General features: G+C 37.9%; 1 protein-coding gene across 1 annotated transcript in view; it reads right to left on the reverse strand.

Moving 5' to 3' along the window:
* SUCLA2 (succinate-CoA ligase, ADP-forming, beta subunit) overlaps window positions 1-12,889 on the reverse strand; it is a 19,298-nt gene extending 6,409 nt beyond the window's left edge. The window contains exons 1-5 of the mRNA XM_009072668.1: window positions 12,710-12,889; window positions 4,108-4,207; window positions 3,786-3,948; window positions 816-944; window positions 266-404 (exon numbers count right to left, since the gene is read on the reverse strand). Of these exons, the coding sequence (XP_009070916.1) occupies window positions 266-404; window positions 816-944; window positions 3,786-3,948; window positions 4,108-4,207; window positions 12,710-12,800 (622 nt within the window). The 5' untranslated portion in view covers window positions 12,801-12,889. The remainder of the gene's footprint in view (window positions 1-265; window positions 405-815; window positions 945-3,785; window positions 3,949-4,107; window positions 4,208-12,709) is intronic.
* Between the last annotated feature and the right edge of the window lie 312 nt (window positions 12,890-13,201).

Raw genomic sequence — 13,201 nt, forward strand, 5'->3', positions numbered from 1 at the left:
GAGTGGAAGACGTATTCTTTATTTAAAAAAAATAAAAATCAGAAAAGGGAGCTACTTAAATTTAAGATCCTACTTAGCCATTAAGAGCAGATATCAACTTTGTTTAGATTCTGAAATGTATGAGCTTTACTAAATTTCTTTTTCAACACACCAGTTGACACTAAGCCTTCTTGCTGCATACAACTGCAGTTTTAGCAGTGCAAAGCAACCAACACTTAAAAAAATGTCAAGGTGTTACATGAAGAGTATGAATAAGAAATATTACCAACTCCTGAAGCATCTTCCACCATAGGATTTATTTCTATCATGGTAGCATCGTATTTCATAAAGAGATTGTATAATTTGATCATATTTTCAGCTGCTTCATCCACCAGATTAGAAGGAAATCCCATTTTCTGTGCAAGCTGAAAGTAAAAGATTGGTTATCAGTTAACTCATGTTAGGGTGAGCTATTATTTCAGTGTCAATTGAATTTGTAGATGTATAACCTGTTCTGTCTTCCCAAGAAAAAAAAAAGTAACTCTTGGGTTTGAAAAGATTGTTTTCAATACACTGCAAAACACTGCACTTATCCTAAAAGAGAGCTAGTAAAAATTCACCATCATATGTCTTTACAAAGCTGTATACAAGCTAAAGTACTGTCATTCAGTCAGATTTACATTGACTGTCACCTGAAAATACTTAAATATCTAGTCCAAATTTGTTTCAAAAAGAGTTTAAGACAAATCAGCAGGTTGAATGCACACGCACTTCACAGAATTTAGAAGCAACCCTCCCACCCTCGCTAATGTGTACTTTCCCACATTAACAATTACCCTAACAGCTTGCTCCTTTTTTATGCCTTCTATTATATCAATGGGCTCCTTAATTATCGCCTCAGGATTCTCTGCAGCAACATCTTCAATATTAACACCACCCTGAGAACTGCCTATCAGCACAGGACCCTAGAACAGAAAGGGAAAAAAAAGCATCAGTAATTTTATACCACACAATTGAAACTTAGTTCTTCCCATAAGATACCTCATAGCAATAAAACCTTGTGGGCTGAATTTATTTGGACATTTTACTTATGCTCTGAGGGGAATGTAGCTGTCTACTCAATACATCTATGTAGAAATAATACTTTTAGTAATACTTTCCAAATGTTAAGGCGTATGTTGGGCCAATTTCCTTTAACAGGGAAAACTTTCCTTTGTATACACTGTAGCAACAGAGCAATTAACACAGACATTCTAGTTTCAAATTCTGATAGAAAGATTCAACTTTGATATGCATGCTATCTTCAAGGTTGTCACTAGGAAAAGAACAACCTCCTCATCTCCACCTTCTCCACTCACATACAGATCAAATGCCAAGCACTCATTTATTAATTCTGCCATGTTCCAACTCCAAGGACAAATGTAGGTCTGCTGAACTACTGCAAACCTGTTGAGTAGGATCACCACATTTGTGACTATAGCCATCACTGAAAGTGAGTCATGGAGTTATGACAAAACAGCACTCAATTATTCCATAATAACAGAAATGAGGAAACCAGAATTGACTGCATTTGCAGCACAGGTTTGTTTTTTTTTTAAAGCTGTCTAAATCTCAACAAAAGCATCAAGGACTCATTACCACAGAACCTGTTGAGTAGGATCACCACATTTGTGACTATAGCCATCACTGAAAGTGAGTCATGGAGTTATGACAAAACAGCACTCAATTATTCCATAATAACAGAAATGAGGAAACCAGAATTGACTGCATTTGCAGCACAGGTTTGTTTTTTTTTTAAAGCTGTCTAAATCTCAACAAAAGCATCAAGGACTCATTACCACAGAACCTAAAAACTTCTGCCCATGGGAACAGTCCTCCAGTTCACAGTAAAGACACAGTCACTTGTATCACCCCAGCCTACCTTCCCTTATCACCACCCATGCATTGTTTATGACCATGGGGTACTAAGGCAGCATTTCTTATCAGCAGAGGTCTCAAACATTAAACAGCCTTATGACTGTTGACAAATAATCACAGAAAACGTAACCCTGGTTCAGAGAACATGCCTAATAATCACACCACTCCCTTCCCATTACCATCTTTCCAAACAGAAATATATAGATGGCAAATTATCCTGCATCTAACAGCAAGGTTCAACGGAATGAACATTTCTGGATATTCGTATCTTGACCTGTCAGGAAGCTACAAACACATCATAAAATAATCGGCATTATACAGAATTGACCAAAGTGAACAGTTTCACTTAAAACGTAAGTCCCTATTGGTGAGTAACATCTAATACACCAAGTTCCAGTTTCAGCTGATTACTTTAGTCTTACCCCTCCACCTAGAGGAAGAGATTTGCAACAACAATCATGTATAAACACTGTGCTACTCAACCTGCACACTTCCTTCTTTTGAAAGGCATTTCCTCATCATAAGCATCCTATACAAGTTACAGAAATCACAAGCACATGTAAAAACATGACTTAAAGTCAGCAGTAACAACAAAGCACATCCCTATCAAAATGCAGCACAGTATGCTCAATATATGCTAGATAATAAGATGTATTTTTATACAAGAGCAAGAACAAGTCAGGAAATAATGTTTCCCTTCTTTATCTAATTTGCTTAAATCAGTTACAGCAAATTTTATTTCCATAAGGATCCTTGCTTATTGCTTACACTGTTTTAAGGGTCTAAAATGTGTTCATTTACAATATTTTAATGCCACCTTGTGGTGAATCTAGGCTGCATACTGTAACATTTCAATCTTCCCTGCTCTATCACAGATTACATCAGAATGTAGATGCCCAAGTCACACAATGTACTAAAATCCAACATTTATATTTTCCTATCAGAAAGAACACTACAGAGGAAGAGTAAGGAACAAATATTGCTACTGAAAAAAATAGTAAGCTAGTTTCCTCATTCCTCCATAGAAAATGATTTCATGCTCATGCCAAAGATACTCATCTAATCACCAAAAGCAATGCCTCTGCAAACTCTTCTGAGCTTCAGAAAATTAAGTTCCAAGATCTGTTTTACCCTAGCTTTGTTGAAGTTATTTAGCAATTCATGCTCTAGGCTCCATAACAGAACACCTGTTTGTAAGAAAATACTGACATACTTCAGTAACCAGGTTTGAATTGCAGCCCAAAAAACTACACACCCACACAGACAGCCCATACTAGTGGAAAAGACTATGGCTTTCATTTTCCTGAAAGTTCTGAAGACAGCACTGGCATGAGAAAGCTACCAGCACTCTGAAAATCAAGGGACACACCTGTGCACCTCTAGGAACCTCCATGCATTAGAGAAAAGGATGTTTGACTTATCCAGGACCATTTGCCCTCCCACAACACTTTTACTTATCTTGCTCCTGACACTCTAAAATAGTGTGTATGTGTACATGCCCACACATAGCTGTATTTTTAAACTAAATTCTAGTACTGATAGATAGATGGCAGATATAGGCATCTGACAGACAAATGCAAACTAAAAGCAAAATTAAAATAATCTCTCATTCCACCCATCTCCCCTTCAGCCATGTCACTCTGAATTTCAGCTGGGGCTACCAATACTCACTTATTGTTCTGTATATTTTAATTGTAGCATAACATCTTCAAAGCATTTCAAAACTAAGGCAATCATATAGTCAGAGATACCAGGAAACAAAATTTAGCTCATGTATACTTCTGATTTTCAAAAGCAAGTGACCAGTAAACAGTTTTGTTGATTTTTAAAAAAAAAAATTTCAGCTATAACAAATTAGTTAACTAACTTCTATTTCTAATATTACTCACTTGAAAAGACCTTTCCATTGTTATTGCAAAATAGTATTCTCTCCTGGGATATCTGCGTTCACAGATAAATACTTGATTGCATATCCTGCCTTTTTCTCCTGTCTGCTTGGTAAACAACTTCTTTCCAATCATTTTGGAGGAGATATCTTTTGCTTCTTCTGGACTAGAATAAAAGAAGCTCAGAATGTGACAAAGATACTGCTGGAAAAATAGAAGTAGCATTAAAAACTCTTATTCGGCTTTAAAGAAAGCAACAAGGTCAATTCATAATGTGAAACTTGTAAGTTTTTCCACTTGATTGGATAATTTAGAAACAACTTACGAAAAAACTATTTTCACTCCTCCTTTGAGGCCACCTTCAAATGTTCCTTTTCCTCTACCACCAGCTAAAACCTGTGCTTTTACCACAAGATCCTTTGAACCTAGAACAAAAGAAAACCCAAAAATTTGTCATCTGTGACTATGAAAACAAATTGCCCCAGGTAGAATAATAAAGGATGTTTTAGTTTTATCCCCCCTTCTCCAACCCCACCATTCAAAACACACATACGCAAACCAAAGACTGTATTGTAACTCACACAGATTTTTCCAAAAGTCTCGAATAATCCACAAATTGCAGTTTTAGGCTGTTCTGTGAACAAACCTCAGTGAGTTAGTATCCAAAAGTGTTGGTACTTTGAGTGTTCTGCTGTATCTTTAGTACGTTTGAACCACAAGATTAAGCATCTGGTAAGAAATGGTTAGTATCTCACAGACTATTAACAAGATGAAACTGAGTATCAGACACACCATAATCCAAGATTTTCCTCAATCAAGTACAAATACCCTATATGTGTAAGCACTATCTTCCCAGCAATATGTAACTATAGCACTTACCCAAGTCACCTTGAAGGTCCACTATGGCTTCCATTGAGCAGAGCACTGATACATAAATTTGAGTGCTTTGCAGAAGTCAGAGGCCTAAACAAATCCACTATTTTTCCCAGAGTAGGCATAGTCAGCTCTTTAGTTGGCTTTAACTGTTTAAAAATCCTCTACAAAATATTCTTCTAGGTAGGGGAGACTCTTCATTTGGGTTTAAATGAAGCAGGAAAATATAATGAAAATTAACTGGGATATTATGAAGTGTCATTGAAAGAAAAAAAGCAAAGGAAAAAAGTTCATCAAGTCATTTAAGGTGATAAAGGAAGAAAAAGTCCTGAGTTACTATTATTCAAGTTCACTTACCCAGAGTACAGAGAACAGTGAGACTGCAAGATGTTAAGAGCTGCCCCATTCACATTTGTTCAGCACATCCTATCTTTCCTCATGCCACCATTAGCTGAGCCACTCTGGTCTTTCCAAGCAAAAAAAGAACTTGCTGTTCTCTTGGATGTTAAAAGGGAACAATGGAAATGCCTAAGAAAAATTACAGTACTCAAGGAAAACTAGCTACTACGCATATGAGGAAGATGACGGCAGACACAAAGGAGGTGCACTGATTCCTATTTTGACCTGTGTCCTGCCTGGACAGGCAAAATCAAACTTGGATAATATCACAAGCTGGGATGGCTATAAGCAAAGGAAATACTCAAATAACTCCTCCCAACTAGCCACTTGTTGATTTTACTTCTTCAATGTCCACCTAACAGAAGATCTCTGAAGTCACAACTGATTTCAAAGTCATTTTGCACAAGAAGCATGAAGGTTATAAATACACAAGTATATGCTGATTTACTACAGTCTGTGACTCTAATATTTAATTCAGTTCCGAAGATAACTACTTTTCATAGCTACTAAGTCCTGGTAATCAAGATAAAATAGTTTATAGCAGCCATACAAGACCTAACTTTTATGCAATTAGTTCAAGTACAAAGCTTGGTTTAGGAAACAAAGTCCCATGTATGAATAAGATTAGAAGTAGTAGCTTCATGGATAAATGAAGCCATGTACTTAAATAGGCAAGTTTAAACATAAAGTTCCATACCTTTGAAAACAATTTACCCTGTATGTACATGCAAACAAGGAACGCGACTTCCCAGTGTTAGCATAAAAGAGAGGAAAATACTTTCTTATATGTAAAGAGACTGAAAAATAAACACCACCTCACACTTGTTCCCTTGCTCACAGAGGATCCACCTGGGCTCCTTCACAAGGATTGAAAGAGACTCAGATATTTAAGATCTAATATACTTACAGCATTCTTTTATTTTGAGCTTTCTATGGAAGTTTTATATCTGACAATGTTTCAGAAGTGATATACTTAGCAATCAAGACTAAGAGATTTAACCTACAGTCCACTAGTTAAGTTCAGAAGAGGGTTGTATTTCTCCACCTTACTTTTAATATCCTACAGAAAGTCTGGGAGATAAAAAACTGCTACTACAGGGAAGTTTTCAGGAAAATCATGAAATTCACCACGGGCACCTTCTTTGTAGCAATTATTCCTCCCAGCAATAAAGATCAGAATCTGAGCAAGTCACAACTAAAGGTCTGGTAGGATCTCAGCTGGAACCTCACATTTAGCTCTGGGCATAAAAGTAATTTTCAGTGGGAAAGACTGGTTACTAGGATGAGCATTGAAATTATGACATTCCCTTACAAAATGGGATTAAATGAGATTAGCATTTCTTTAAATCTATCAAAGGGCAAGAAAGTAAGAACATGATTACGGTCATTAGTCATACCCGTGAGGGACAGAGCAAGAACACATGTACATCATACACTCTGCTTTCTGCTCTACACCAGCCAAAAACAAAAGCCACCTAACCAAGGAAAGTCAGTTTTAAAAAGGTGCAAGAAAAAGACACTTCCTTACACAACAGATAATGAAGTCTGCCAGGAGACACAGATGAAGAATAGAAGTCAAAAGGAACAGGGCAGATGTGTTTCCTCTAACATTTATAAAACAATAAATATGAATGCTGAAGGGAAATGAGGGCTAATGGACTGTAGAAAATAGGCAGGCTAACAGTCATCCTAAATAATATGTTCTTTGGCAGAGTATTGGGCTAAATGCACCACTGCCCTGATCCCACAGGATACTTCATAAGAATTTAATTACTATTCATTATTACACTTTGTCAACATAGAGATACCTGAAAAACAAAGTGTGAGAAAAACAACTTTAAACTTTTCACAATGAGTTTTGGCCATAACGTCATTGGACTATCTCTTATGCAACAGAATGCAACACTTGTGGCATTAAATGAGCAGGATATTAATGATTTGTAATTTGTTTTCCTACAGCACTGCAAGGAAACTAGCTGCTTGATTGCATAAACACAGAACACTCCAAGGGTTATTTGGCCAGCTATGTTTACAAGCAATTAACCTGCACAGACATACCTGAAACAAAATTTAGGGTAACATGCCCCAGGAAAACCTTAACTTAACCCATCATGCAGAAAATTTATTGTTCATCAACAGTTTTTCCCCACAGCCCCTATTTAAAATGACCTAAAATGAGAGGACAGAAATGTTTGGTCACACACCTCATCTGCAGTGCTACAGCTGCAGCACTGTCACACAATCTGACACAACAGAAAACTGCTGATATGCAGCAACCCAAGAAAAAAAATTTGGAAACCAGCAGCTACCACAGTTCTCTACTCAGTATCAACAGCTGTGCACCTGTGTCTTGCTTACATGGCTTTGAAATACTGCCTGGCTTTTGTTTCAATGAAAAATAGCAGTTTCTGCCCTGGAGCAGGTACCCACACACAAAGCCAGGACAGTTTATGCCAGCAAACACTACACCACAGCAGTCCTATCCTCAGTTTTTCACTCCACCTCCTCTATTGTGCCAGCTCAACCATTTGCACGCTCATGCCTTGAAGCCTATCAGAGTGATTCCCTGAAGGCAAGAGCTAACCCCACAGACACGACTTTTACAGACTTGTGCACAGTGTGACAAGCACAAGCACAGGGACACTGAAGTGAGCAGGACTTCTGCTTTCAGTAGCAGTAACAAACTGTAAGGCCTTAACACAAGCCCCTAGAACATCAGTACAGCTAATGTCTCAGGTAAGCAAGACACAGGCCACTGCACAAATATCAGAACAAGCACTGCATTTCCATCTTAGTGGCATTAGCACTATGAATACATATAATTAAAACAGCTTGAGAAAAATCAGGAAGTGTTGAGAAAATTAAGAGTAGATACCAAGGAGAACAGGTCTATGAAATCAGCAGAACACTGACTTAACATTAATCTGTTCAGGACAACAAAAATCTATACATTACAGGTTTCACCTTCAACAATCATTTATTAACTAGACAGTGAAAGTGTTATACAGCCAAGAAACAACACAATCTTCATTTCTATCAGTACTGGTATTTATTTCTTGGAAGGAATAATTTCTGATTCCATAACATAAGCTTTTAAACTGGGAGAAAGGTCTCTTCCTGCTTGCACACATGCATTGATCTATATAAACTACAATCTCCTAATAACCTTACTAAGAGGCAAGAAGGTTTGTCGTTCCATTGTATCTCTGAAGTTTTCTGTGCAAGTAGAGTGTCTGATGATTAGGACAAACTTCATTAAAAGGTTCTGCTTTATGGGTTTCCATTCTGACTTTTGTCCAACTTTTGTCCACATTAACTGCCACTTCTCTGCTCAATACTAACTGTAGCAGCAGTACTGCTCTCCACATTACAGACACCTTCATGATAACTATGCAAACCTAATCTGTTCTGACAAGACAGACAACAACAGTAAAAGGCAGTGACAAGTTAGACAGTCAAGTGCCAATCAAGCTCTCAACTACCATTCAACTGCAAACTTATCCTGGGAGAGAGACAGAGACCCATGAGTTTTGCCTCAGTTTTTTCTGCAGGAAAAATCCCTCTCCATTTATAACACAAGCTAATATTTTTCTTGTGACACAGATATAGTTAAAACAATATAGCTGTATTTACTGGCATTAGGAAGGGAAAGGAGGGGCTTGTAACTAACGTGTTATCCAGAGATGTGTCAGCATAAATAATATGCTGACCCTAACTCTGTCAACACAGGCAGAGAATCTCTTCGGAGTATACTGTCTGTGTTTGCTAGTAAGTACAGTTATTTAGAATTTAACTCAAAATTACATTTCTCCAGCATTTGAAACTTTGAGTGTTAGAAGACTCACTGCATTGTAAATCAAAAGTATGACTGAAATAATAATGTATCTTCATACTTTCACTGAAAGGACAACATCAGTCAGAAGAGCGAATAAGATGTTTTGCTCTTACAAAATATTTTCTACACAAACACTTTCTGACATCAATCAACTGCACTGAGGTTGCCATCAGCTCACAAGACAGGTTTTGGCAACAGCTTAAGTCAAGCGATTAAAATGCAGAAGTCAAAATCTGAATCTGCTGGTTAGACAAGTTTATTTTAATTATTGAATTATCACCAACATGTTTAGTATTTTAACTTCAAAGGAGGGAAGTATTACAGAAGCAAAGGCTCAAGCAAAATGTAAGCTTCAGATGCCAAAAAAGTAGTATTTGCCAGAATTTAAGTAAATGTTTGGTTTCTAGACTACTACTGCTGGTTATCTAGAGATTTTGACCAAGTAAGTAGGAACAAAATTGCATGGTTTTTTTACACTTGAGGTATCTCTGCACGAGTTTACCACCTTAGATCACCATCCATGTCCTACAGCATCTGAGTAAATGCTCTGGAGTTTCAGACTCTATTATAGACAACCTAAAAGACATCAGATAACATAGTCAAGCAGAAACTGACCAAAAGGAAAAACTGGTAAAGGAAAAACAGCCAAAAATACTAGGAACAAAACCTAGACCTATGACGCAGAACAAACAAAAAAACCCAAAAACTTAAAGACTACCAAAGAAAGTGTGGCATGAGCTAAGAAAAAACACCCCAGCTTTAGTGCCACAGTGTCTGCAATACCTTTCTTCTGAAGGACTAATAAAAAAAGTTAGCACTTCACCTAAGAAAGTCATTGCACATATTGTACTGAACTTTGGTTTCTGACTAAATCAAGCCCGAGATCAAAAGTTCTATTTATAAATCTACCCAGGCTTCCACTTTACTTTTTTTGGCTTATTTTTTTTAACAGATACAGGTTTTATGTTTAAGCAATAGACAGGAAAAATAAATAACATTGAAAAGAACTTAAAAGGTCTGAAAAGAAACATCTATTAATCACGGAACGGTCGGCAGGAATACAGCCAAGCCAATTGCTGGAGTCATTCTGTAGAAAGCATACCAAAAAAGAACATTCTTTATATACCACACGGATACGGAGCTGCACTAAATCTCTCAAACTCCAATAACAAAATCAGCAGCAGATTCCATTGCTTTCAGTCTCCTTTCAAGAACTCTGGTGTGGAAAGGCAAAATAAGTTTCTCAACACCTCCTATTCTGTACATCTTTATGTTTTACTAAAATTTGACAGTCTGCCATGAACATAAAGCTGTGGGATTCAACACCTGAAAATCCAACAAAACTACTGGTACACAAAAGCAGTTTCAAGATATTCATAATTTCAGAAGTCTTACTACTCAAATCAACATGAGCAGAAGTCCATGCTATAAAAGAAAAGCAGGCTTTGCTACAGGCATATAGTATGTCATTCCCTTCCACACAACTTTTACCAGAGGAAGGTGTCAGGAAGCATAAAACCTCAGTTACAGCAATACATACACTTTCACAGGTGCTGCCTTAACAACAATTTTATACACTTCCAATAGTGTGTTCTGCTGAGCTATCTGCTGTCACACTGATGAACCATCTGTTCTTAAGGAAATCGTCTTCAGGTTCATTAGTCATGTTCTCGATAACAAATGCCTATCACCTTCTAAATCAGCACTGGTCACAGGGCTAGCTGGAATGCACACGCGGCTGAGACTAAACCGTAAACTTCGAGGCAATCATCACGACATGCTGGAGCCTCTTATCAGCACTCTGGAACAGAACTTAATCAGCTCACTTTCTCAAAATTCAAGCGAGATGCTCATGCAGCACTGATTTAGCTACAGACACAGCTAAACTATGACACTACCTGTAAAGGAGAAGTTTGTACTTGTAATACACTGGGATAAAAAGCCATTTCTAAGTGAAGTGAGGTATTTGTAAAAGGAAAAAAATCCGATGCCAAACTCAACCTTTAGTCAGAAATCTGCTCTGTGTAAATTTACCAGGAGTATATGGATCAGCACTAGGAAACAGAGCAAAGAGTATTGCCAATGATCTTTGTAATGGTCTAGAAAATATTTGAATAACTAATTTAACACATAAAAAGAAAAAAAATAATTGTCGATCCACCAGCAACTACTCTTACACAACAAAAATAAACAATGAGCAGGTGGACAAAAAAAGTGATTTTTTTCACTCTGCTAGAGATTTGGTCTGTTTGGCTTGTGGGGTTTTGTTTGATTATTTTTTTAAGTACACACGAAATGAAAACTAGTGGGGAAATGGCTACAAGCCCCTTCAGTGTGTGTTCTCCTTTTGGGAAGTCTTCCCTTCCTCATCTCAAGTACCCCAGAAAGCCATAGCATCAAATACACACCAACTTCAACAAAGTATTTGCCTGACAACCAGAAGCCTGGAATTCCTTTACTAAAGGATGCTGACCCATGCACTTCACAGCTTCATTTTTCTGATCCCCAAGAAATTGCACAGAGTCACATACTCCAGATAAGAGCCATACCTATGATGTAATGTGGATGACACAGAGCTCTAAATCAGCAGCCGGACAGACCCACTTTGCTACAGGAGGTCTCTCCAAACAAGGAACAAAACAAAGGAATCCTGACCTACAAGTTTCCTGGCTGTCAATTAAATAGCCATAGGCAAACGTTGTCTCATTTGCCACCAGCAATATCTGTGCATCTACTGAAGCAGAGCAAAGGGCTATGCCTGATTTGAGGAATTTTGATCATGCTACAAGCTCACCCCTAACAGAAGTTGAGGGTCTGAATTTTAAAGAATTCTCAGAAGTATTTTAACATCTTTCTTAGTAATGAAATTATTATAATTTTTTTAGCATTTTCTCTCTAACGGAAACAAGATAAAGAAGGTAAGAAACCACCACCGGAACTTCTGGAGTATCAAATCCGAAGGAAAAGCAGCTTTTCAATGCCTTTCTACATTACAAAGCAGCATAACTTGCTCTAGAAGTTCTCTCTCTTTCAGATCTCATTTCTTCACCAAGCCAGGAATTTGGCAAACCACTACAAGCCATCAAAGTTCTCCCCTCCTGCATGAAGTAGCTGCATTCTGCCAGAAGACCACACTCACGTAAGAACAGGATTTTACTCTTCTTCTGCAGCCTAAAGGTAAGTATGCTTTGCATCTTCTGTTCTACATGAGATCTTGGAGTACAGAAGCCTTCCCCATCACCACCACTGAACCTCTCACACAGTATTTCCTCTAACTTTCCTTGAAAGCAAAAAGAAATCCAGGATTTGCAGAAACTAAAGTCTGTCACTCATCTCAAAGCAGCTTAGGTAATTATATTATTCTAGGCTAACACAGTTTATGCCTGACCTATTCCTTCTAAGCAAGACTCACAAGTTACAGGAGAAGTATCTGCAACATTTGGGAATGACGATGCTTGAAATAATATGTTCACAGCCTTTAATTAAAGTAGGATCAAGTCCTTGCCCAGTGGAGTTTCAGGGACAGAGCTTAGCTTCGTAAGATGAAATACACTACGGAGAGTGCCTTTAAAACCAGGTCACTTCACTGATTTTACTGTGTGCCTGTGCACTGAGCAATCTTAAGCATCGGAAAACTCCAAATTAAGAAGGTGTCAGCTCCAAAGCAAACCTGCAAGATGGTTGTTTCACATGAAAGGCTCTCTTAAAGAGAAGGTATATTCAGAACTTTAAGCAACGTCTTACCAGCAAAGACAGAAAAAGCAGTTACACCTTGTATCAAGCCCACACCTATTTGTGTATGCTCTCTTTAATATTATACCTATTTCTTTTGCTATTTTGTAAGCTTCATCTGGCGTCTTGGCAACTACTCCGTGTGGAACAGAAATGCCAGCCTCCTTCAACAGTGCCATGCTCAGGTACTCGTGGAGCGATAGCCTCCTCTGTGGCTGCTGCTGCACCTGAAATCCATGATTACTGAGTATTCCTGGACTTCCAGCAAGTACCTAAGGAGAAGAAAAAAAAGAAGGAAAACAAAAAGAAGAACATAACAGATGTGAAAAACTGCTCTCTTTGTTTAGATTAAAAGTCTGCAGGTTAAACAAGAACAGGTGAGCGCACCGAGGTAAACACCTGAACACTTAATCCTACCCTTGCACATCAGTCATTCTGGTATCTGAGTTTGTAAGGTTTCGTTGGGCAGCGGGAAAGAGCTGGAGAAGCTGCTGGCACTGACAAGGCCTGGCAGGCTTAAAACACCCTTGAGTGTTTCACATTTAAATGCTTTAAGGAAAACGCCTGCAAGGGAAAGAAC

The sequence above is a fragment of the Acanthisitta chloris genome, unplaced genomic scaffold, assembly GCF_000695815.1.
Source record: "Acanthisitta chloris isolate BGI_N310 unplaced genomic scaffold, ASM69581v1 scaffold15474, whole genome shotgun sequence".
Taxonomy (NCBI): Eukaryota; Metazoa; Chordata; class Aves; order Passeriformes; family Acanthisittidae; genus Acanthisitta; species Acanthisitta chloris.